The sequence below is a fragment of the Bos javanicus genome, chromosome 12 (genome assembly GCF_032452875.1).
Source record: "Bos javanicus breed banteng chromosome 12, ARS-OSU_banteng_1.0, whole genome shotgun sequence".
Taxonomy (NCBI): Eukaryota; Metazoa; Chordata; class Mammalia; order Artiodactyla; family Bovidae; genus Bos; species Bos javanicus.
This window is the reverse complement of record NC_083879.1, coordinates 13,710,075-13,733,836: the sequence shown is the minus strand read 5'-3', so window position 1 is coordinate 13,733,836 and position 23,762 is coordinate 13,710,075. Positions and strand designations below refer to the sequence as shown.

The window sequence follows — 23,762 nt, the reverse complement described above, 5'->3', positions numbered from 1 at the left end:
ACTGGGACTGGAGGGAGGACCATGCAAAGATGCAAAAGGTTTCCAAGTCAACAAGGGATGCTGGCTCCGCCTCACCAGGACAGGCTGTCATCTGACACAAAGCCAGTGCTGGCATTTCCCTCCGAAAAATCTAGCTTCATGTTTATTTACTGCTCCAGCAGCTTCTGGTTTCAGCCCACTTGTCTTTCTCATTTTGCGGGGAGAGGGTAGGAGGGAGGTGGGTGGGGAGGGAAGAATCTTAGTGACTTCCCTTCCTTTCTTCAAGATTAACAATATGTTAAAACGTGGTTACATCCAGAATCTAGCTGTGTTGCTGTTTTGTTATAATCAGTTCAGATCAGTTGCTCAGTCGTGTCCGACACTGTGACCCCATGGACTGCAGCATACCAGGCCTCCCTGTCCATCACCAACTCCCGGAGCTTGCTCAAACTCATGTCCATCGGGTCAGTGATGCCATGCAGCCATCTCATCTTCTGTCTTCCCCTTCTCCTCCTGCCTGCAGTCTTTCCCAGCATCAGGGTCTTTTCCAGTGAATCGGCTCTTCGCATCAGGTGGCCAAAGAACTGGAGCTTCAGCATCAGTACTTCCAATGACTATTCAGGGTTGATTTCCTTTAGGATTGACTTGTTTGATTTCCTTGCTTTTCATGGGACTCTCATGAATCTTCTGCAACACCACAGTTCAAAAGCATCAGTTCTTCAGCGCTCAGCCTTCTTTATGGTCCAACTCTCACATCCATTCATAACTCCTGGAGAAACCATTGCTTTGACTAGACAGACCTTTGTTGGCAAAGTAATGTCTCTGCTTTTTAATATGCTGTCTAGGTTTGTCATCTGCTTTTCTTCCAAGGAGCGTCTTTTTATTTCAGGGCTGCAGTCACAGTCCACAGTGATTTGGAAGCCCCAAAAAATAAAGTCTGTCACTGTTGGCATTTTTTCCCCCATCTATTTGCCATGAAGTGATGGGACCAGATTATAATTTCAGGTATATAACATATATATACCTGAATTGATTCAATATATTTGTACATTATACTCCATATAGTTATTATAAACCATTGGCTGTATTTTCTGTGTTATACATCATATCCTGGTATATTATTTATTTTATATTTAGTGGTTTGTACCTCTTGGGCTTCCCTGGTCCCTCAGACAGTAAAGAATCTGCCTGCAATGCGGGAGACCTGGGTTCGATCCCTGGGTTGGGAAGATTCCCCTGGGGAAGGGAATGGCTACCCACTCACATATTCTTGCCTGGAGAATTCCATGGAAAGAGTAGCCTGACGGGCTTCAGTCCATGGGGTTGCAAAGAGTCAGACACGACTGAGAGACTAACATTTGTACCTCTAAGTCCCCTTCGCTCTTCCCATTGGTAACCACTAGTGTATTCTCTGCATCTGTGAGTCTCTATTTTGTTGTATTCATTCATCTACTGGTGCCTCTTAGTTTGCAGACTCCTTGAAGATGGGGTCTGTCTTGTTCACCATATTCCTGCTTTCAAACACAGGGACCTGCATATAGGAAGCTTTTAATAAAGATCTACTGAGTGACTGCATCCCTAGGTGATGTAACTAACCCTTTTCCCCCAGATTCCTCTGTCTTCAGAATCAGTCAAAACCAAAAGGGACCTCTTACTCTGGCTCTTTCTTAGAGAAAAGTTCCTCAAGTCTGTAACAACAGAGGTCCAGGCTAAGACAGATTGAACCCTGGGCTCTGCCAGTCATTAACCTTGTGACCCAAGGTACATGAGTCAGTTTTAATTTTCTGAAACTTAAGTTTTCTTCTATTGCAAAAACATAAGTGCTAATAACAACTGTCTCACGGGTTGTTGGGAGTTTTCATGAAATGAAGGATATAGACGTTACATAGTAAGCTAATTTCCTGCTGTGTACCTCATGGAAAGCGCTTAGGAAATGACATTTTCCTTTCACTTTATGGACTTCAGCTTTAAAAAAAAAAAAATTCAGGCCTAGTTAGTGTTAGTAAAAATGCCTTTAAAATAAAAGTGTCCGCATAAGAACATTAGTTTCCATCTACCTGACATACAGTGATGTTATGGGGAGAAATTATGTCACTGCTTTTTCATGCAAATTTCACTGCTCAAAGAAAGGGTGATTGAATTAGCTGATGAATAGGAATGGTAGCAAGAGTTTGGGAAGCCTGTTTGCATGAAGATGGTGTCCTCTATTAAAGAAAGAGACTAATGTTAAGAGATTTTCCTGTGGGCAGTCTGGAAATAATGCTACCTTTAGTTTTCATGTTGATTGTGTGTCTCACAGTTATATCCACCTTACTTTTAGCTAATTAATTATGAAAAAAAGCTCTTTGTATTGTAGAGATTGTGTCAGGTTGATATGCTGGATAAGTGCATGAACACATGTCTGCTTCATCGTGCGAGTAATGAAATCATTATCCTGATTGCATTAATGGGCCTAGGCCTGGATTATGTTTGGAGTTGAGAGCTACAAGGTTCTTAAGTGCCGTCAACTCATTCCCTGCATGGCTCAACCACCGCTCATTGCTTCTTATTTTCTTAGTCATCATTTTACAGTAAGCGTTATCTCATATAATAAATCATAAAATTTAGAAATGCACAAGAGTAAGAACATCAGAGTCCTTGAAGAACAGACAGTTTTTTGCAGTAAGACTAAAAAGGGGGAAGTGACAGTGCTAGTGGGAATTCTTTTAAAATATTTGTTTAGGTTGGGCTTAAGCCATCTAGCTGTGAAAATAATAAACCGTGGCAGCAATAGCAATACACTGTAATTCACGCTAAGCACATTCAGCATAATTTCTTTTTTTATAAATAATAAAACCATAAATAAATATGATTACTCTCAGCTAACATGAAATTACATTCAGCACGTGGAGCCAGATGTTTTCCTCTCAGATCTGTGTTCTTTCGGGTCAGTTTTCGCTTACTCCCCTGCCGGTAATTTGTAAGTAATCCGTGAATAAATAACTGGGGATGGCATTTGATCTTGACCCGACTTTGGTGAATTTGAGGGGAGACGGAGCTTTGTTTATCTCATGTGCCGGAGGAAAGAAGGGGCCGGGTGGTGCCTCAAAACAGCCACTTAAAACTTCACAGGCTCCAGGCACCCACAGCCTTCTTCTGGAGGCCTCATCCCACATTGTATCAAACATATGAAATGCACTCACGCATGACATTCAGTATGACCTTGTCTACATGACTTTTGAGCAGGACTTTTTTCTTTTCTCCCTTGGCCACTGTACATCATGTGGGACCTTTTTTTTTTTTTTTTAATATAAATTATTTATTTTTTAATTGCTTTACAGAATTGTGTTGGTTTCTGCCAAACATCAACAGCATGTGGGATCTTAGTTCCCTGGTCAGGGATCTGACCTGTACCCCCTGCAGTTGAACCATGGAGTCCTAACCACTGGATCACCAGGGAAGTACCAGGCAGGGTCTTTGTAATTCTGCTTTTGAAATTACTTGCCTTCACGTTACTCATTTCATCTACAACCAACTCTGATTTTTCTATAACTGTGCAAGCTCAGGGTGTTGTTTTTTTTTGCAATGTGAGTAAGCCTTGCTTACAGATGACTTTTAACTCTAATGAGATCTAAATTTGCTAATTAGAGACGTTGTCATAATACAGAATGCACCGGTATTTCATTAAACGACTATTTGCTTTTGGTTGTGCATGTTTCATTACAGGTTAACACAAGCCATTTTCAGCTCTCCCACATTATCCTAGACATTGGTGCCTTTAGTGCCTCATTGTTAACAGAGTCCTACTTAAAGAAATAGGCTACTTTGCCCGGGCCGATGGGTTCTTAATCTGGAAGATAGGAGTAGAGAAAGAGATTCCATTTGAGGAGCTTAGTCCTCCAAATGCCATCCCCTTGTACGGAAGGAAGATTTTCTTTAAGACATGCTGAAGAGGCGAATTGCATCTCCTGCTGGCACTGACAGGGAGAATGAGTGTTCATGGGAGAAGGTGGGGTAGGGGGCAGCATATTTAAACCTTTGGATTAGATTCTGTTACTGAGAGGGGGATAGGGGAGAGGTGGGGAGAGAAAGGGGAAGGGAGGCAAAGGATGGAATTATGCTCAAATAGCAGCAGCATTTTACACTGACCTTCAACATTGTCTTCAATGCTGGAACCTTATCATCATTTATCCCACCCCCTGTTTTTGAGAGTCTTCCCAAGTGGCTCAGTGGTAAAGAATCCACCTGCCCATTCAAGAGATGTGGGTTCGATCCCTGGGTTGGGAAGAACCCCTGGAGAAGGAAATGGCAACCCACTGCAGTATTCTTGCCTGGAAAATCCCATGGACAGAGGAGCCTGTCGGGCTACAGTCCAAGGGGTCACAAAAGAGTCAGACACAACTTAGCTACTGAATAACAGCAACAGCTCTTTTTGAATGTTGCCAAGCACGGCCAGTAGCAACCAAGGTTTGACCCATTTCCTCAGGATGCTCCCTGCCAGCCTTGAACTTTCCAGTTGGAAATCTCACTGCACGGGCGTTTGCACTGTGCCTTGGGGGCCCCTCCCAACCAGCCCAGCCCCTTGTCTCCACCTGTGACTCCCCAAAGAGTAAAAAGGATCATCCCCGGGAGCCCAGGGCCTCCAGACTCCTGCCTACTGGTTACAGAGCATCAGCAAGGGCTGTGGGTGCTCATTTAGGGAAGAGAAAACAAGGTCTCCAGCCCCAGTAACACGCTGGAGGTGAGGTGTCCTGCTCCTCGGGCGATCATGGCTGTGGGGCTAATGCTTTATTCATCGTGTTGCAATGGCATCATTAAGAGCACATTAGTTTAAAGAGTAACTAACATGTTCTTGTTGACCCTCCAAGGAGAGAGATTAAACAGGATGAGCAGCCAGCTCACGCCAGTCACAGCCCCATCCAGGTTTTATTGCAGGTGGATTTCCATAGATTAAAGAGCTCTGCTCAAGGCTTTTTGGAGAACAGGTAACTCATTTACCAGAGTTTGCAGCCGTTTAAGGGTCACTTTTTTCACCCTCTACCATTAAAGTGTTCCACTCTGTAGCTTAATATATTTTCCATGGTTGGGTCAAGGTGTGATATGAGAGTGTAATGAAAAAAAAAAGAAAACAACCAGCTGAGTACCAGACAGCACAAATTGTAGAGTTAAATGTCCTTTGCTTTCCCTTACATAAGAAGATGCTTCCAGAAATCACTTTCAGTGCATAAGTATGGTTCAAAATGATCAGTTTATGACCAATATGCCTTTCTACAACTGTGCATTCCATTAAAAAAAAAAAGTTCTTTGATCTGTGGGACTGCCTATGGTTTATAGAGATAAAAAAAAAAAAGCAAAACAAGTTTTTGTTTTATATTGGGGTGTAGCCGATTAACCAACAGTGTGTGACAGTTTCAGGTGAGCAGCGAGGGGCCTCAGGCGTTCATGTACATGCATTCTCGCTCAACCTAGATGGTGGCTGGGTCTTTGAAGCCAGAAGTCGACCTAAAGCCTCTTCGGGAGGTGTTACCATCTTTCTCCAAAGGACTCTTGTTCTCTCTGCTTTCTCCATCGGCCTCCCATAGTTTTCAAGAGAAGTTTTTAGGTAGCTCCAGCCTTCTGCTTACATTGTCTGTTCTGTAGAACTTTTTCAATGGGAAAGAAAGCGAACAGAGAGGTGCCTGCAGAAAAAGCTAGTCTGTTGAGGGGAAGCAAGAATTCCCTGATATGGCCTTGTTTACTTTTTCTCTTTTCCTTATTTGTGGCCGCACTGGGTCTTCGTTGCCGTGTCCTCCAGTTGCGCAGAGGGCGGGGTGCTCTCTAGTTGCGCTGCGGTGGCTCCCCTTTTTGTGGAGTACAGGCTCTAAGGTGCGTGTGCTCAGTAGTTGCGGCTCAGGGGCTCAGTCATCCCACAGCATGTGGGATCTCCCCAGGCCACGGATCAAACCAGCGTCCCCTGCACTGCAAGGCGGATTCTCACCCACTGGACCACCAGGGGATGCCTGTCCTTAATTTCCTTTTATAAACTTGTCCGTGACTGACTAATTTGGCAGATATTGAGTTATGCCTCCATATCCCTAGGGAGGGGCTGGAAGAGTCACTTGCCCAAGGCCGCACGTCACTGTAGAGGCAGGACTGAAAGAGCTCAGATATCTTGTTTTCCAGATAAGACCTCTGCTGAAGGGAGATTCTAAGGCTGTCCTGAGATTGTTGCCTGTCAGCAACATTTTGGGGACTTTTGTATCTGGGTGAAGTTACACGTGATGAACTCTCAGGTTAGAATATTGATATTCTATGAACTTGGGTGAGTTTGTCTCCATTGGTAGGTAGCCATTAGTGAGGGGACTTAACTGACCTATTACATGATTCATAAACAGTTTTCAAGTATAATATTGCCCTTTTCAGAAAATCTGAACTATCCTAAGTATGGAAGGTGTCTCTGCAAATACTTTGAAATATATATTATCATATAGCATCCAGTTCTATTTTCTTTTCATTTCTGTTTTTAATGGAAAGAGAAGTACTTTATTCCTGTGGTCTCGAGCTTTCTCATTTATTACTTTGTTCAGTTTAGAAATATAAAGTGTAATTTTTTTAAAAGCAAAGAGCTCCTGAAAACAAAATAATTTTACCTCTGTCATTTCTCTACACTTAGGTAAGTAATGCCAAATAGTATTTTTCTTTGTGTCAAAAGATAATTGGCTTTATCTGCTGTCCTGCCATGCTGGTTGGGTTATCTCTTTGGCAAAGTTGGTTCTTTTGTTTGATCACATCATTTCAGAGGGAGACCTGTCTCTCTCATATTCAGTCCCCACTCCCCTCTCTCAGCATCCAGTTCTTCAGAAATAGATATGTCGTGGGCAAAACTTCATCCTCCCTTCAGTAACCATTTCCTCCCCTCGGCTGGAAGGATGATGATTTGTAGTTTAAAATTGGCTACTCGACAAAGTAGAAAGATGGAGGATATAATCACAGACCCTTAATGGCATTCTGTGTTTGAGAAATGGCCAGACCTGCTTTTTATCCTCTGCGGTGCCTGCCAAATGGAAACTTTCCCTTTCTTACCCTGATTTCACGTCTTTACCACTATACCTATATGCCTTTGTTACACTAATGTACTGCTTAATGGACCTGGAGATGCCATTATTTATGGATTTCGGCTCCTCCAGAATAGCTGGGAAGAAGTCTCACAAAAGGAGGACATGACAGTCACGTGCTTATGACCCTGTGTTGGTTACCAGGGAGGTGTGGGGTCTTAGCTCTTGGAGAGTGACTTGTTAATTGCACCAAGACATCTGGAAAAATCTAACATTTTAAAAAATTGTCTTTGATATTTTAAATTTCATCTTGTGTTCTAGTTTTCAATTGCAGTTTTCCCTTTTTTCTTTAGCTTTCAAACCTCCAGCCTTTGAGATTGGACCCTGGAACTGAATTCTGTCTTTTTGTTCTCTTATTACTTCCTTGTCTCCCTCTGTTATTTTCCTTTTTACTTTCTTTCCTTCCTTTTATGCCTGAATTTTCTTGAAAAACATATATATAATGTGTAATTTATACATAAGGATTTAAATGTATAGACTTATAAACAATTTTATATGTATACTGAGCATCTGTCATAATTCTAGGTACTGTACTTGCTTGCTGCAGAGTATGCAAAAATGGTCAGTTTCCATGATCATTCTAAGTATGCTGTTTATCAGAGATGTAGACATAAACAGCTAATTAGAGTATGAAGTTCCGAGTGCTGGTGTATAGAACACAGCGCTGTGGGAACACAGAGGAGGGAATACACATCTCTTTTGTCTTCTTGCCTTAAAAGAAAGTGAAAGCCGCTCAGTCATGTCTGACTCTTTGTGACCCCATGGACTATACAGTCCGTGGAATTCTCCAGGCCAGAATAGAGTGGGTAGCCTTTCCCCTCTCCAGGGGATCTTCCCAACCCAGGGATTGAACCCAGGTCTTCCGCATTGCAGGTGGATTCTTTACCAGCTGAGCCACAAAGGACAAGCTAAAAATTACTCAGCACAGAAGTGGCATTTTTCTCCTTGGGTGCACCGGGCTGTGAGACATGTCACATCATGGCCCCTTTGAAAAGAGTCTAGTGACTTCATGAACATACCAATACAAAACTAAAGGTTATAGGTCAGGTTTTATTAAAAAAGCCCTGTCGATTTCACGGATTCGATAGAAAGTACTACAGGGTTCAACCCTGCCTGAGTCGACCCCAGCCCAGTTCATCCTCTGCCAAGAGGTGGCTTTTTCTCTTCCATTACCAAGTAGGACCTTTCTAGCTTTAGTTGATGTAGTATTCCTACCCTGCAATTCTCTCATCAGAAATTCCCCCCACAAAATCTCATGCCTCATAAACTTTAATATAACCGAAATCTCTTCTCCAAACGTTAATCCTTTTATTCCACACTAATCAGGAGACATTGATCATTAATATCCAACATCCTCTATGTTTAACAGATATGAAAACTTCATCGTGTGTTATCACGTAGTACCCGAGTTGTCTCTGTCATCAACTGCCTCCTTATTATCCTCTTCAGGCTCTTGCCTCTAAAGGGTATCCACCATCCAAGAATTACTCCCGCATAAAAACTATTAGTAAGATGTAATGTAGTCTTTACTGACATTTCCTTAGAGGGCACAGGGGCAAGATCTACGCTGTATATTTCCCAGTAGTCTGGATTTGGTCATTTCTCTTCTCTGAAGTCCCCTTTTCTCATGAGTGACCCCCAAAGATCCCTTCTTTTCTTCCCCTCCTCAAAGTATTTAGCCTTGGTGTTCTTTTTCTTTTTAACCACATTTTGCAGAGCAACTCCACTCTGCCTTGAAACTTAACAGGTTGCACCCAGATCCTAGATCAGTTAAGAGGACCTGTTCTCCTTAGAAGCCTGTTTAGTAATCCTCTTCAATAATTTAACCATGTCTTTGTGATCCTTTTGTGTTTGAAGAGATAACAGTGAGAATTTTATAAAACTGATGAAAGATACTAGGCTCTTCTGGTTGTTCCTCAGTGGAAAAATTACTGAGTTACTGTTTATCATTATAGGAAGCAGAAATGTCTCCTTTATTCCTAAATAGTTGCTTAAAAATCATGGAGTTAAAACATAAGTAATGTCAATTTAACAATATTCTGTGTTGTTTTAAACTGTGAGCATTTCCATAACCTCCAGAGAGCATCCTACTGACTACATGGAGATCAAAGTGAGAATATTTTCTTAGTAATAGAAGTAGAAAGTAGAGCTTTGGGAATGCATTTTTCTTTTTTCTATAAAAGTAACCCATGATAATGCTACGACTATTTCCTGTAAATTAAAAAAATTTCAGATGTCCTATGAGATAGGTTTCCTTTGGAATCAACTCTCAACAAGAAACTAATAAAACTGACTTCCTCAGTATAATTATTCTTCTATTAAAGTAGGCATGAAACTAAGGACTTAGGTCATTCTTTTAAAAAAGAAAAAAATTTAGTGCTCAGCATTTTTTAATAGGAATCTGTTTTGTGGACAGTTATAGATGGATTTTTATTACTCACAGTGTGTGGGATTTTTATTACTCACAGAGTGTGCATGTGTGTATGCTTGGGACCTGCAAGAGTTGGACAGGTGCAAAGAGTTGTGTTAGAGCAGGAGAAGCCTGTGTCTTTCTTTTAGGCCAAGCAATATTTTCTTAGGCTTCAGTTCAGTTCAGTTGCTCAGTCGTGTCCGGCTCTTTGCGACCCCATGAACCGCAACACGCCAGGCCTCCTTGTCCATCGCCAACTCCCAGAGTCCACCCAAACCCATGTCCATCAAGTTGGTGATGCCATCCAACCATCTCATCCTCTGTCATCCCCTTCTCCTCCTGCCTTCAATCTTTTCCAGCATCAGGGTCTTTTCCAATGAGTCAGCTCTCCACATCAGGTGGCCAAAGTATTGGAGTTTCAGCTTCAACATCAGCCCTTCCAATGAACACCCAGGACTGATCTCCTTTAGGATGGACTGGTTGGATCTCCTTGCAGTCCAAGGGACTCTCAAGAGTCTTCTCCAACACCACAGTTCAAAAGCATCAATTATTCTGCACTCAGCTTTCTTTATAGTCCAACTCTCACATCCATACATGACCACTAGAAAAACCATAGCCTTGACTAGACGGACATTTGTTGGCAAAATAATGTCTCTGCTTTTGAATATGCTGTCTAGGTTGGTCATAACTTTCCTTCCAGGGAGTAAGTGTCTTTTAATTTCATGGCTGCAGTCACCATCTGCAGTGATTTTGGAGCCCAAAAAAATAAAGTCAGCCACTGTTTCCACTGTTTCCCCATCTATTTGCCATGAAGTGATGGGACCAGATGCCATGATCTTAGTTTCTGAATGTTGAGCTTTAAGCCAACTTTTTCACTCTCCTCTTTCACTTTCATCAAGAGGCTGTTTAGTTCTTCTTCACTTTCTACCATAAGGGTGGTGTCCTCTGCATATCTGAGGTTATTGGTATTTCTCCCAGCAATCTTGATTCCAGCTTGTACTTCCTCCAGCGTTTCTCATGATGTACTCTGCATATAAGTTAAATAAGCAGGGTGACAATATACAGCCTGATGTACTCCTTTTCCTATTTGGAACCAGTCTGTTGTTCCATGTCCAGTTCTAACTTGCTTCCTGACCTGCATACAGGTTTGTCTAGAGGCAGATCAGGTGGTCTGGTATTCCCATCTCTTTCAGAATTTTCCACAGTTTACTGTGATCCACACAGTCAAAGCGTTGGTGAGTTTCAAAGCTATTTGCTCCATTGATACAGCCCAGTAAAATCCTGAGTATAAATATATTGTATTGAACAATTATGAAATTGGGTGTGAGATTTTGTACTTGAATGAAACTTAACAAAGAACAGGTTAGATTTCCATTGAACCTTGGACAAAACTGTATTGTTATCCTAGGCATTTTATACATTGGGAATTTGGGAATTCCCAATTCCTGATTGTTTGGGAATAATCTTACCTCACTAATAGCTGTAAATAGAAACTGCCAGTTTCACAATTGATCATGAATCTCTTGAAGGCTTTTGTAGTTTCATAGCTTGGAAAAAAAAAAAAAAACCTAGAGAGAAACATTTGTACATTTTTTAAATTACATTATTTTACAAAGGAACAGTGGAAAAGGAAGAAATATTCTGGTACAATTTAGATGTGACACAGAAAACTAGGGCAGCCCTTACTTTTAGAAATATTGAGTGTTACTAACTGTTTTAAAATTAATTACATAATTATCCAGTGGAACACCAAGATCCCAGGGTACCTTAATGTCAAGCTACACTTCCAAATAAAATAATAATAATTAATACCTGCTTTATTCCAAGTGCTTTATTAGCTGTAATTTTTAACTCCCCACATGTCTGTGTGTAAATAAACATCATTAAGAATATCAGTCTTTTGTTTCGTTTAGAAATAAGAAAACTAAGGCAGAGAAATTGATTAGAATGATAAATTAGGTATTATGGCCTTGAATCATTTAGAGAGGCAGGTACTCAATAGGAACAATAGAAGTTAGTAGAGTATAAAAATCACTGTTGCAACTATTCATAAATTCCAGAATAATAATTAAGTCTCATTAGGGGCAACTTTAGGTTTACAAAGCACAACTTGCCAAGGAAACAATAGTTTTTTTGGTGAAACAGTAGCAGTTTGTTAGTGTTTTTTCTCCATGAAACAGTAGTTTATTAAGATGGTGATGCAAAGTGTAGGTAGAAGCTATGGGCCACCAGGACACTTGATGCCCCTTTGTAAGACCGCAGTCATTAAAGTGAAAACGAACACTGGAACAGACAGTTAAAAAGCCAAGAAGACTAACACCACCCCTAAAACACTACAGCGAAAAAGGCAAAGTGAAACATGGCCGGTCAGGTGCAAGTCATAAAGCCTACACAACAGAGGGATGTTCTCTGATATAGTGTTCCAGAACTGCAGACTCATTGGACAGGAAAAAGTTGTGATTAATGCCCATTTGGGGAGAACTTGAGCTAGAAAAGAAAAAAGCAAGCCAACTAAACTTCAGTGGGGCGATAAGTAAGACAAACAGTGGCCTTGCAGTGATCCGATCTGCCTCTACTTCTGGGCCATTTGAGCAAAAGAATGAACACATTCTAGCCTGTCTCTGCTTTGGTGTTCTGAAATAGGTGGATGTGGAGAGAAGAAAATTGCTTTAAGGTTCCACCATAGAAATGTCGCTAGTGAGTGTACAGCGAGAGGGCAGGCATTTGGTTACTTATGCCTTGATGTTACTGGCTTTATTTTACATGGTGAGAATCTCTTTGATGGCATTCATTGCCTAAGATAATGGAGGCATGTAAGACATAAACACATTCTGAATTCATTTAGGTGGAAGAGTCTAATTGCGCGGTATAAAACATTTGTCCTGAGTACAGTTTGCTCCCAAAATTGGAATCATTTCACTGCTTCTTTTTTTTTAATTTTATTTTATTTTTAAACTTTACAATATTGTATTAGTTTTGCAAATATCGAAATGAATCCGCCACAGGTATACCTGTGTTCTCCATCCTGAACCCCTCCCTCCCCATGCCCTCCCTCTGGGTCGTCCCAGTGCACCAGCCCCAAGCATCCAGTATCGTGCATCAAACCTGGACTGCTTCTTGATGAAAAGGTTTCATCTTCCTGATAGACTATGGAAAACAATTCCCTACCATTTCTCATGTCCCTGTGCTGAGGGCTAGGGATTCATGGAGACCAAAGAAACAATTTGCTCAATACCTACCTATCCTTGAGATATTGAAACCTGAGCTTCCATTTGAATGAAACTTACACTCACCTGGAAAATTTATTTATTTATTGAGAGTAGTGTTCAAAGGGATCACTGATTCTCCCACCTAAGAATCAAAGAAATCAAAGGGCCAATCTTCATACTAGATATACTAACACACAGACTGTAACACTAATTCTAAAATACCTATTAAAAGAAGCACATGTAATAAAAATTTCTAAATGGATACCTAAATAAAAATAAATACTTTGCATTCAGTTGTTTTACCCGTCTATGTAAAATTCAAGTGATATATTTTATCTTCTAGTCTCAAGCTGGTGAAAGTGCACTTAACATGTACATAGGAAGGGTATGTTTTTGCATTTTTAAGGATGGAGAGAAAGCATAGCATTGTAAAAATAGTGAAGTCTGGAGGGGCCCTTTGCAACTTTTTGTAATGTTTTATTGTGGGTTTTTTTGGTTAGAAAAGTGCTTTGAAAAGGCTTATAAAAATACGTTTATATATAAGCTGTTCAGTTCTCAGGAAAACTCAGACCAAGCAAGGTACAGCCAGTTAATCATATCTTGTCATAGAAATAAAAAAAAGCAAGTGCTTTTCCTCGGTGGCCCCATCACGCTCTGCACTTCTTCGACGGGCAGGCGGCATGCCATTCTTCCCTTTCACCTTTTCGCACGATTGTATTTTGGGCACGTCCTTTACCAATCTCACCGTGAATAGCTTATTGCTTTTTTCCTCCTTTTCCCCACTTTTTCTCCCTGTCTGAATACGTTTCACAGATGACTGTCTTCGAAAATAACATCAATTAATTTTTGAACTTAAAAAAACCACATGTGCCGCGAGTCTGCCCTCTCCATTGATGTGCCGTGTGTGGAGGAGGCTGTGCGGGGCCTGATAAGCTCCGTTTGTGAAGTCTGTTCAGCTGGAGGCCAGGTACTAGCCGCTCCACAGAGGGGCTGTTTATTCAGCCAGCCCTGCTCCAGGTGGTCGCCGGTTGACCCTCACGTCTCCCGGCCGCTGAAACTGAGACTCTACAAGGAGGCGACTTCGCTTCTGTGCGTGCCACTGCAAATTGCCATTGTTTGTTTGCTGTTGTTGTTTGGAGTAGACGACAGATTTGCCCCAGAAGTCTTTCTCACCCCACTGCTCTCCCCCTTTTGCAGAATCCGATGATGTCCGCGGGGACCCTGCACTCAGCCATCAAAGCGCTCCTGCCGCTCAGGATGCTCGTAATTCAGTCGTAGATGCAGGTGGCGTTGAGAGCATCACCCAGTGTTCCCAGCAGCTTCCTCAGATGATGGCTGCAGGTAAATGTCGGTGGCCAGCACAGGACACAAGGCGGGCATTTTGCATCATAGTGGAAAGGCTCCCCAGCCATGGAAACATGTGTCGAAGCAGGAGCCTGGGCTCCTCAAACAAGCCAGGCCGTGGAACTAGTGAACGTCACAGTTAACTCAGACTGCGCTGGTGGGCTGGTGGTTAAGACTTTGCCTTCCAGTGTAGAGAGTGTGGTTTAGATCCCTCCATCAGGGAGCTTAGATCCCACATGCCTCCAGGCCAAAAAACCAAAGCATAAGACGGAAGCAAAAATTGTAACAAACTCAATAAAGACTTTAACCAAAGATAATTGAGAAAATAAATTTCTTTAAAACAAAAAAGAGCATCAAGTCCAGTTTGATATATTTTGCTGTCTTCTTTTTTAGCTCTGTGCTATTTGTTTTCAATATTATTTATTTTGTCTTAATAAAAGTCTGTGCTTGTAAGAAATATTTTGGGAGTCACTTCAGACAGGCACCTGCATTTCATGTACGAATGTTCCTTATTTGTTAAGGATGGAATGTGTTATAAGGTAAGTCTTAATAAATTCAATCAGGACTGCTTTCAGTGCTCGACAACTGAATTTGGAGATTTGTATTAGATAGTTAGAGGGTGTACCTGCTTCAGAATTACACTCACAAACAGACAAATTTATTCTTACCCAATTGACTTGTTTTACCCAAAGAGTCCTCTTCACTGGGGAACTTAACTAATGTTTCCCTGGGAAAAGGAAGTGATTCTTCATTTTTTTCCCCCCTAGAGGTGCGTCCTTAATGGCACGCTGAGTATGATATAAACTGCATGTCATTAAGTTTCCTCCCAGAATGTGTTCCGTCATGTTGACGTCTGGAGAAAGTGTTGGTGTCAATTACAGTGCCGTATTTTTTTGTGATTTGGGAATGTGCTTAAAGGAAGCCTCACGTCTCCAGAAACGCAATTTGTTTTCAGACACCCTCGCCGGTGGAATCTAAGTCGGTTTGCTTTCCCACCCGCAGCGGCCGATGGTTTGGGGAGCATCGCAATAGACGCGACCCAGCTAAACATGTCGGTGACAGACCCCACCGCCTGGGCCACCGCCATGAATAACTTGGGCATGGTTCCCGTGGGGTTGCCTGGACAGCAGCTCGTGTCAGGTAAGCCCTCTCTGGGGTTGGAAGATGTCTGCAGCCGCGCCGGCAGGCTTGGGTGCTTGGCACCTCGTAATCTTTCCACACACAAATGTTGAGCCTGGCCTGGGATTTATGCCCAGGGCATGTTTGGCAGGCCATGTGCCTGAGTGTCTTGTCCTCGTCACTTCGCTCTTCTGCCGAACAGCCGTTCCCAGAAAAAAACTCACATGCAGTATCTCTCACTGATGGCATTGCAACATGAATTTTGTATTTTAAAAAGGTAAATAGTAGAGCTAATATTTGCTTTCCAATTTGCAAAGCTCTTCCACGGATGTTACAGCATTTGATTCCAGTCTTCTCTTTGAGACAGGTAGGTCCTAATGGTGGTTGCGGCTAAGGTTCGTGTTCCCATGTTAAAAATAGGGGAAGAGGGGCCTGGAGTTTGGGTGGGTGGCTTTTCCAGCACTGAAATGGCAGGGCTTAGAAGCCCGAGTCAACTGACATTATGTTCCATGGTTTCTTTCCATCATATTTTGGAATTGTCATAATAGTAATGCATTTGAGAGAGAAAATGTTTGGAGACGTCACAAAGTAGGAAGTCTTTGGAAAGAGTTCATCATTGAATTTAACAAGTTTGTTGCTGATTTTCCATGTGCTCTGTAACAAATGCTTTGGGAAATAGAATAAATATATACCTATGTAAGTGTCCTTGAGGATTCAGGGAGCATGTCTCCCCGAATTAAAAAACATAGTGATTAAAAACCAGCAAAAAAAAAAAAAAAAAATGATGGGTAGAATCATGGGCTAAGAGGTGGTTCAGACTAGTACTATAGTAATTTCCAGAAGGATCAATGCCTGGGGTCTGAGGAAAGATGTCATCAGTGAGATGGGATTTGTGCTGCCTGGAAAGATGCTCAGGTCTCCTGTATCCACTTTAGTCAACTTATTCACTCACTTAACACACGTTTTTTGAGGCACTGTCCTGGTGCAGAGGTGGTCCCTGCCTCTCTGCCTTTCCAGAATTTTCAATGGAAAACTGACAGTTATTATGCCATGTTGCTATTGTGGTTTAGTCCTGAAGTTGTGTTCAACTCTTGCAACCACACGGACTGTAGCCCACCAGGCTCCTCTGTCCATGAGATTCTCCAGGCAAGAATACTGGAGTGGGTTGCCATTCCATTCTCCAGGGGATGTTCCTGACCCAGGGATCAAACCCAGGTCTCAGTCACTAAGTCGTGTCCAACTCTTTGCAACCCCGTAGACTGCAGCACACCAGGCTTCCCTGTCCTTCACTATCTCCCGGAGTTTATTCAAACTCATGTCCATCGAGTTGGTGATGCCATCCAACCATCTCATACTCTGTCATCCTCTTCTCCTCCTGCCTTCAATGTTTCCCAGCATCAGGGTCTTTTCCAATGAGTCAGTTCTTCACATCAGGTGATCAAAATATTGGAACTTCAGCTTCAGTTATCAGTCCTTCCAATGAATATTCAGGACTGATTTCCTTTAGAATTGACTAATTTGAGCTCCGTACTCTCCTGGGGACTCTTGACTGTTTTCTAGCACCACAGTTCAAAAGCATCAATTCTTTAACACTCAACCTTCTTTATGGTTCAACTCACATCCATGCTTGACTACTGGAAAAACCATAGCTTTGACTAGATGGACTTTTGTCAGCAAAGTAATGTCTCTGCTTTTTAATATGCCATCAAGGTTTCTTGTAGCTTTTCTTCCAAGGAGCAAGCATCTTTTAATTTTATGCCTGCAGTCATCATCTGCAGTGATTTTGGAGCCCAAGAAAATAAATTCTGTCACTGTTTCCATTTTTTCCCCATCTATTTGCCATGAAGTTATGGGACCGGATGGTATGATCTTAGTTTTTTGAATGTTGTTTTAAGCCATGTTTTTCCCTCTCCTCTTTCACCCTCATCAAGAGGCTCTTTAGTTCCTCTTCACTTTCTGCCAGTAGAGTGATATCATCTGCATATCTGAGGTATTAATATTTCTCCCTGAAATCTTGACTCCAGCTTGTGATTCCTCCAGCCCAGCATTTCACATGATATACTCTGCATAGAAGTTAAATAAGCAGGGTGACAATACACAGCCTTGATGTACTCCTTTCCCAATTTTGAGCCAGTCTGTTGTTCCATGTCCGGTTCTAACTGTTGCTCGTTGCCCTGCATGCAAGTTTCTCAGGGAGACAGATTAAGTGGTCTGGTATTCCCATCTCTTGAAGAATTTTCCACAGTTTGTTATGATCCACACAGTCAAAGGCTTTAACATTGTCAATGAAGTAGAAGTAGATGTTTTTCTGGAATCTCTTGCTTTTTCTGTGATCCAGCAGATGTTGCCAGTTTGATCTCTGGTTCCTCTGCCTTTTCGAAATCCAGTTTGTGTATCTTGGTTCATGTATTGCTGAAGCCTAGCTTGAAGGATGTTGAGCATTACCTTGCCAGCATGTGAAATGAGTATAGTTGTGCAGTAGATTCGGCATTCTTTGGCATTGCCCTTCTTTGGGATTGGAATTACACTATGGTCATTCTTATATGTCAGAAGAACAACTCACTTTTGCACATCAAGTTGTATTAGAGTAGACAGGATACATTAAGTATAAACCTATTGCCTTTGGAGAGTTACTAAGTTTCACACCCATATATGTGAGGACTTTGAGCTGAGTTGAGCAAGCATTTGATTTTTTGTTGTTTTTGTTTTGTCAATAGGGCAGTACATGTAAGAGTCTAAACTAGCTGTAGTGAGTTATACGTACTGCGTGTGGCAGTGTGTACACGAATACAAGCGTGTATGTAATGCCCTTTCTTCTATAACAACAAAGGAGAAGAGAGGACAGGAAGCAAAGGAAGGTGGGAGACAGGAAAAGGAAAGTCAGATATTAATATTACAAAACATTATGCTTAGGCTATTTATAAAATTCCCCAAAATGTTGTAAAATAAATGCAGTAGAGGCTTAGTCTGCTATGGGATGTGTGTGTATGCACATAAATGACATTTTCTATCATTTGAACATGTGTTTATCCAGACCCCTTTTCCCTAAAGCTAATCTAGACAAATACTTCCTCCTAATAACTTGAGAGTACAGATTTATATGTTTCTGTCCCAAATTTTCCCAGCTGTCTAATTGAAATATTCATACAGCAGAAATCACTTTACTCTTGTCTCCACCTCCACTCCTCTCAGAAAGTGTTGTATGACTTCCAGGGTAAGCCACAACCTCAATAATTCATTATTTTTTTCTTATGATTTTGAGTCTTCTGACATTTTAACCATGACCGATTTATGATTTTCCCAGCAACTTACCATGAAAAGAATTACAGCCCTACTCGTTGTAGAAGATTTACCGTATCTGCCCTGAATTACATTCTCCATCTCCTATATTAGCCAAAGTGCTTAAGCTGCGTCTGAGCCTTTCGGGGTCTTGTGGAGCATCCTGCGTCATCCCTCCCCACCCATCAGGGGAACTGCACTTGGCTTTGTTCTCGTGGCGGCCTGCAGACTTCCTTTGTCGAGACTCTCTCAGGGTAAAGTTCTGTTGTGCTTGGTTACTGTGTATATATTGTCTTCCAGTCTTTTCTCTATGAAGTATGTGAGTACTATTAAATATAGAAATCTCTATTACGTATTTTTATTAACACCTTATCCTAAATTATTTTTTTTCCATTTTATAGTTTTATATTAAAATTTTAGAATAGTTCTTTGAATAAATCTTCACCAGTTTTTCTGTATTTGCACTTAAGCTGTTTCCTTTTTTATTTTTTTTTAATTTTATTTTACTCTTCCTAGCCAAGTTTCTGGAGAACTTAATCTCTTTGAGTTTAAGTATTTTACCTTTTCTTTAAAATGATAATTGTATCTATTTCATGAGACAGTTGTAAGATTGAAATATGATAACTTATGACATACACTAACTGCATAGTACCTACACATAGTAAGCATGCATTAAACATTAACTCTTACTCCTCCCTTTCTTCCTTGTGATGTTTTTTAACGATATTATGGTGAACCTTTTTTATGCATAGAAGTTTTTGGCAATTAGAATTATTTCCCTTGGATTGACTCCTACATGTAGAATTAGTCGGTCAAAAGAAATGAACATTTTAAAGTTTCTTGTTAAATACTGGACAATTAATTTCCAAAATATAAATGCATATTTAATATTTACTGACTTGATATGCAAAGGTGGCATCCTGTTCTTTTGCCTTAAATTATTTTATAACTACTCTTTTTAAATTGTGGCATTTTCCTTCATTTATTTTTTCACTCATATTTCCTCTTTTGTAAATAGATTACTTTCATGCTATATCCACTTATCACATAGGATTTGGGCTGACTTTTTTATTGGCTTGTATTTGGTCATTGCTTTTAAGCATTTTAAGGGGCTTCCCAGGTGGCGCAGTTGGTCAGGAATCTGCCTGCCAGTGCAGGAGACATAAGAGGTGTGGGTTAGATCCCTGGGTTGGGAAGATCCCCCGGAGGAGGAAATGGCAACCCACCCCAGCATTCTTACCTGGAAAATTATTTTAATCTTGCAGTTCATATTCTCTAAAAATATTTATCTAGTCTGTTTTTCACCTCTTTAATATTATTTCTTTTTTAAAAAAAGAAAGTTTACCATTTCCTTTATGAGTCCTTTTTGAGTATTCCATTTCTAAATGCAGAAAGGTTTTGCCCACTCTCCACAGTTGATACATAGTCCTAATTGTCCATGCCTCCATGGATATACTTTCTTCTTTTATCAGAAGTTCACTTGTGCACATTTAATCTATTTCTAAAGTATCTGTTCTGTACTACCAACCTCTCTTTTTTCCCGCCTCCACATCATTTCAGTTCTTACAGCTCTGTTGTATATTTACATGAAGTACCTAATGGGTGGTGCTGTTTCTTCCCCCCATAATCATAGAGCTGAAGAATGTTGCCCCTCACCCAGTTTTCATGCTAGCACCTGTCTGAGGCAACTTTTAACTGTACGCTTCCTTCCAAGAAATCTCCTCTAAATTGTCTCTGACAGGATGACAGAGAGGTTAGATTTTATGAGCACTTGGCCTTCTCCCAAAGTTTCTGGTATTTCTAAATGACCAACTACTCTTTCCTTGCTTATTCAAATCAAATTGACACTGAATCCCATTCCTTACTACTTTTTCCCTGTTTATTGGGAAATATGAATTATCAACAAAGCAGGACACATATTTTTCATATCCTCTGATTTTATCAAAAGGATTTCCCAGGAAATCAAATGCATTTATGGTTGCTGTATCATGCCATTCTGATGGGTCATTGTGAGCTCCCACGATTACACCTCTTTAATGTTCCTCCCCTTTCATCATCACCACAGTCCCCTTCCCACTTTCATGAACTTCCTCATCTACCTTCTTTATATGTCGTGCTACTCAAGATCATTTCATCCAATTTGCGTATTTTATCCCAAATGAACCATTCTACTGGTAAGTGCTTGCATGCTCAGTCACTTCAGTCATGTCCAGCTCTGTGCGACCCCATGGACTATAGGCCACCCAGCTCCTCTGTCCATGGAATTCTCCAGGCAAGAAGACTGGAGTGTGTTGCCATCCCCTCCTCCAGGGGATCTTCCTGACCCAGGGATCAAACCTGCGTCTCGTATGTCTCCTGCATTGGCTGGCGGGTTCTTTACCACTAGCACCGCCTGTACTCCGGCCCTAAATCCCATACTCAAAGTCTTGGTTTATCATGAGATAATATTTGCCTCCTTATAGTATTGGACACTTATTTTATTCCACATATTTTTAGTTTTGAGGAATTTTCAAATTTTTGTTATTATTGATTTGTTTCTATTATCCATACCTTGTGCCTTAGTATAGATCCAGATTTTCTAAACTGGCCTGATGGAACATCAGTGTCTTACAGTTGTTAGGTGGGTGGATGTCGTGTAAGTATTTATGTGGCCTAATAACCATGGTAGATTCTGGGTTTAACATAGTTCAGTTCAGTTGCTCAGTCGTGTCCGACTGTTTGTGACCCCACGGATTATGGTCTTCCAGGTCTCCTGTCCTCCACCATCTCCCAGAGCTTGCTCAAACTCATGTGCATTGAGTCGGTGATGCCATCCAGCCGTCTCACCCTTCTCCACTGATCTCGAGATAGGGCACCTACTGACCTGGGGAGTTCATCTTTCAGTGTCCTATCTTTTTGCCTTTCCATACTGTTCATGGGGTTCTCAAGGCAAGAATACTGAAGTGGTTTGCCATTCCCTTCTCCAGTGGATGTTTTGTCAGAACTCTCCACCATGACCCATCCATCCTGGGTGGCCCCACACGGCATGGCTCATAGTTTCATTGAGTTAGACGAGGCTGTGATGATTGCTTTCTCTGTGGGTTTCCTCAGAGCCTTGACTCTGCTAATGTGCAGTTTGAAAGAGTAGTGGCGTGTATCTTGGATTCCCCAAACATAACTTAGCCTTTAACAAATATCTGTTAACATCTCACGAGACATTAGAATACTGCCATCAAACCAGATTTTCCCTCCAGCTATGGAGATCCCAGGCCACGGCCATCCATCCATCTTTTGTTGCCCTCTCTGGTATGCTCCCTGTGATCTGGTTTACAGTTGTGTGTGTGTGTGTGTGTGTGTGTGTGTGTGTATGTGTGTGTGTGTGTGTGTTTGTGTTTTTACTGAGCAGTGTCACTTCCTAATCTCAGGTTTCAAAATAATCCTCATGTGGTCTGGTGTTGCCTGTGATACACAGTGTCACTTCCCAGGAGCGCCCCCATCTCTGGTGTCATTGATTGAAACTGAGAATATCAAATCCCAAGCTTCACACCATCTGTGCAACCAGCTGCCCCCTTCTCTGTATATCCTGGCTTCTCCTCCAGAGTCATAGCCATCAACTGAAAAGGTTGGAAAGCAGCAGCTGAGTTGACCAGGTGTTAAGTTGCCTGCCCAGGCCCGCCTGGGAGCTGGTAATATTTCCTGGATGTTCTCTGGACATGAGTTTATACCTTGCTTTGCTCTAAACTTTTTGAAGTTTTCTTGCCTAACATCAGCAATCTCTCCTTAGCTGTTATTGACTTGTTGTGTGTTAGTCGCACAGTCGTGTCTGACTCTTTGCAACCCCATGGACTGTAGCCCTCCAGGCTCCTCTGTCCATGGAATTCTCCAGGCAAGAACACGGGAGTGGGTAGCCATTCCCTTCTCCAGGGGATCTTCCCAACGCAGGGATCGAACCCAGGTCTCCCGCATTGGCAGGTGGTTTCTTCATCATCCGAGCCTCCAGGGAAGCCCTGTTATTGACTTAAAGTGGACATATATCTCTTACCTCAGGTTTCTTAGTGTGACATTTGTTGTGTTTCAAATACGTGTTCAGAAAAGGCATCACAACTCCCCATTAGCTGTGGAAGTGCCACCTGCCTTACCATGGCTTAAATCTCACAGGTATCAGAGTTCGTCCTCGGTTCCTACCTTGCAGTTCCTTCTGAAGCTCTGAGTTCACTCTCCGCACCGCTGTTCCCTGCCACTCTGAGAAGAGCTTAGCTTCACAGCTCATGGGGACATGAGCTGTCCTCCTCCTCTCTCACTCATGGATGCCTGCACTCATTTTAATTCCACTCTGCTTCCTCTGAATATTTTTTGTCTAGCTTCCTTGTTGGGTTGTTTAATCCTCCCAGGAACACCTTTATCCTCTTCAATATGCCCAGATATGAAGAGGCATTTGTTAAATCCTTTCATCTCCTGAAGCATCTCTCTTTTAACTTGGATTTATCAAGCCAGATGTGGTGATGAATACTGGGATTACAATACATAGACCTCACTCTCCTATATGAGAGCCTAGTGGGAGAAATAGAGAGGCGGGGATAAACAAATACAAATCAGCATGGTGAGTAGCAATGACACTAACAAATAAAGGACGCTATAGGATATGGCTGAAGAGTGGTAAGCTGGGGAGTCCTATGATTAGAGCTCTAGTTTTTTACTTGTGTGTGTGTGTTTGTGGGGTTATTTTGTCATTTTTATTGGTGTATGCTGGATTTACAATACTGTACGCTTTTCAGGTGTATAGGAAAGTGAATCAGTTTTACAACCACATACATCCACTCTTTTTTAGGTTCTTTTCCCATGTAGACCACTACAGAGTATTAAGTAGAGCTCCCTGTACTACACTGCTGCTGCTGCTGCTGAGTCGCTTCAGTCGTGTCCGACTCTGTGCAACCCCATAGACAGCAGCCCACCAGGCTCCTGTCCCTGGGATTCTCCAGGCAAGAACACTGGAGTGAGTTGCCATTTCCTTCTCCAATGCATGAGAGTGAAAAGTGAAAGTGAAGTCGCTCAGTCTTGTCTGACTCCTAGCAACCCCATGGACTGCAGCCTACCAGGCTCCTCCGTCCATGGGATTTTCCAGGCAAGAGTACTGGAGTGGGGTGCCATCGCCTTCTCCGCTATGCAGTAGGTCCTTATTAGTTATCTGTTTTATAAATGGTAGTGTGTATATGTCAGTGCCAATCTCTCAATTTATCCCTCCCCTAGAGATTGTCATACTAAGTGAAGTAAGTCAGACAGACAAAGATAAGTTTCACGTGATATCACTTACATGTGGAATGTAGATCTGTAGTTCCACAGAGCACTTGTGTTAAGTCCTGCAGAGAACTG

At 41.7% G+C, this 23,762-nt stretch overlaps 1 protein-coding gene across 14 annotated transcripts in view; it reads left to right on the top strand.

Moving 5' to 3' along the window:
• Positions 1–23,762, top strand: part of ENOX1 (ecto-NOX disulfide-thiol exchanger 1) — a 680,109-nt gene that overhangs the window by 412,286 nt on the left and 244,061 nt on the right. For all 14 annotated transcript variants that reach the window (XM_061434507.1, XM_061434500.1, XM_061434506.1 and 11 more), the window contains 2 exons: positions 13,869–14,012; positions 15,018–15,155. In XM_061434507.1, coding sequence (XP_061290491.1) covers positions 13,869–14,012; positions 15,018–15,155 — 282 coding nt within the window. The remainder of the gene's footprint in view (positions 1–13,868; positions 14,013–15,017; positions 15,156–23,762) is intronic.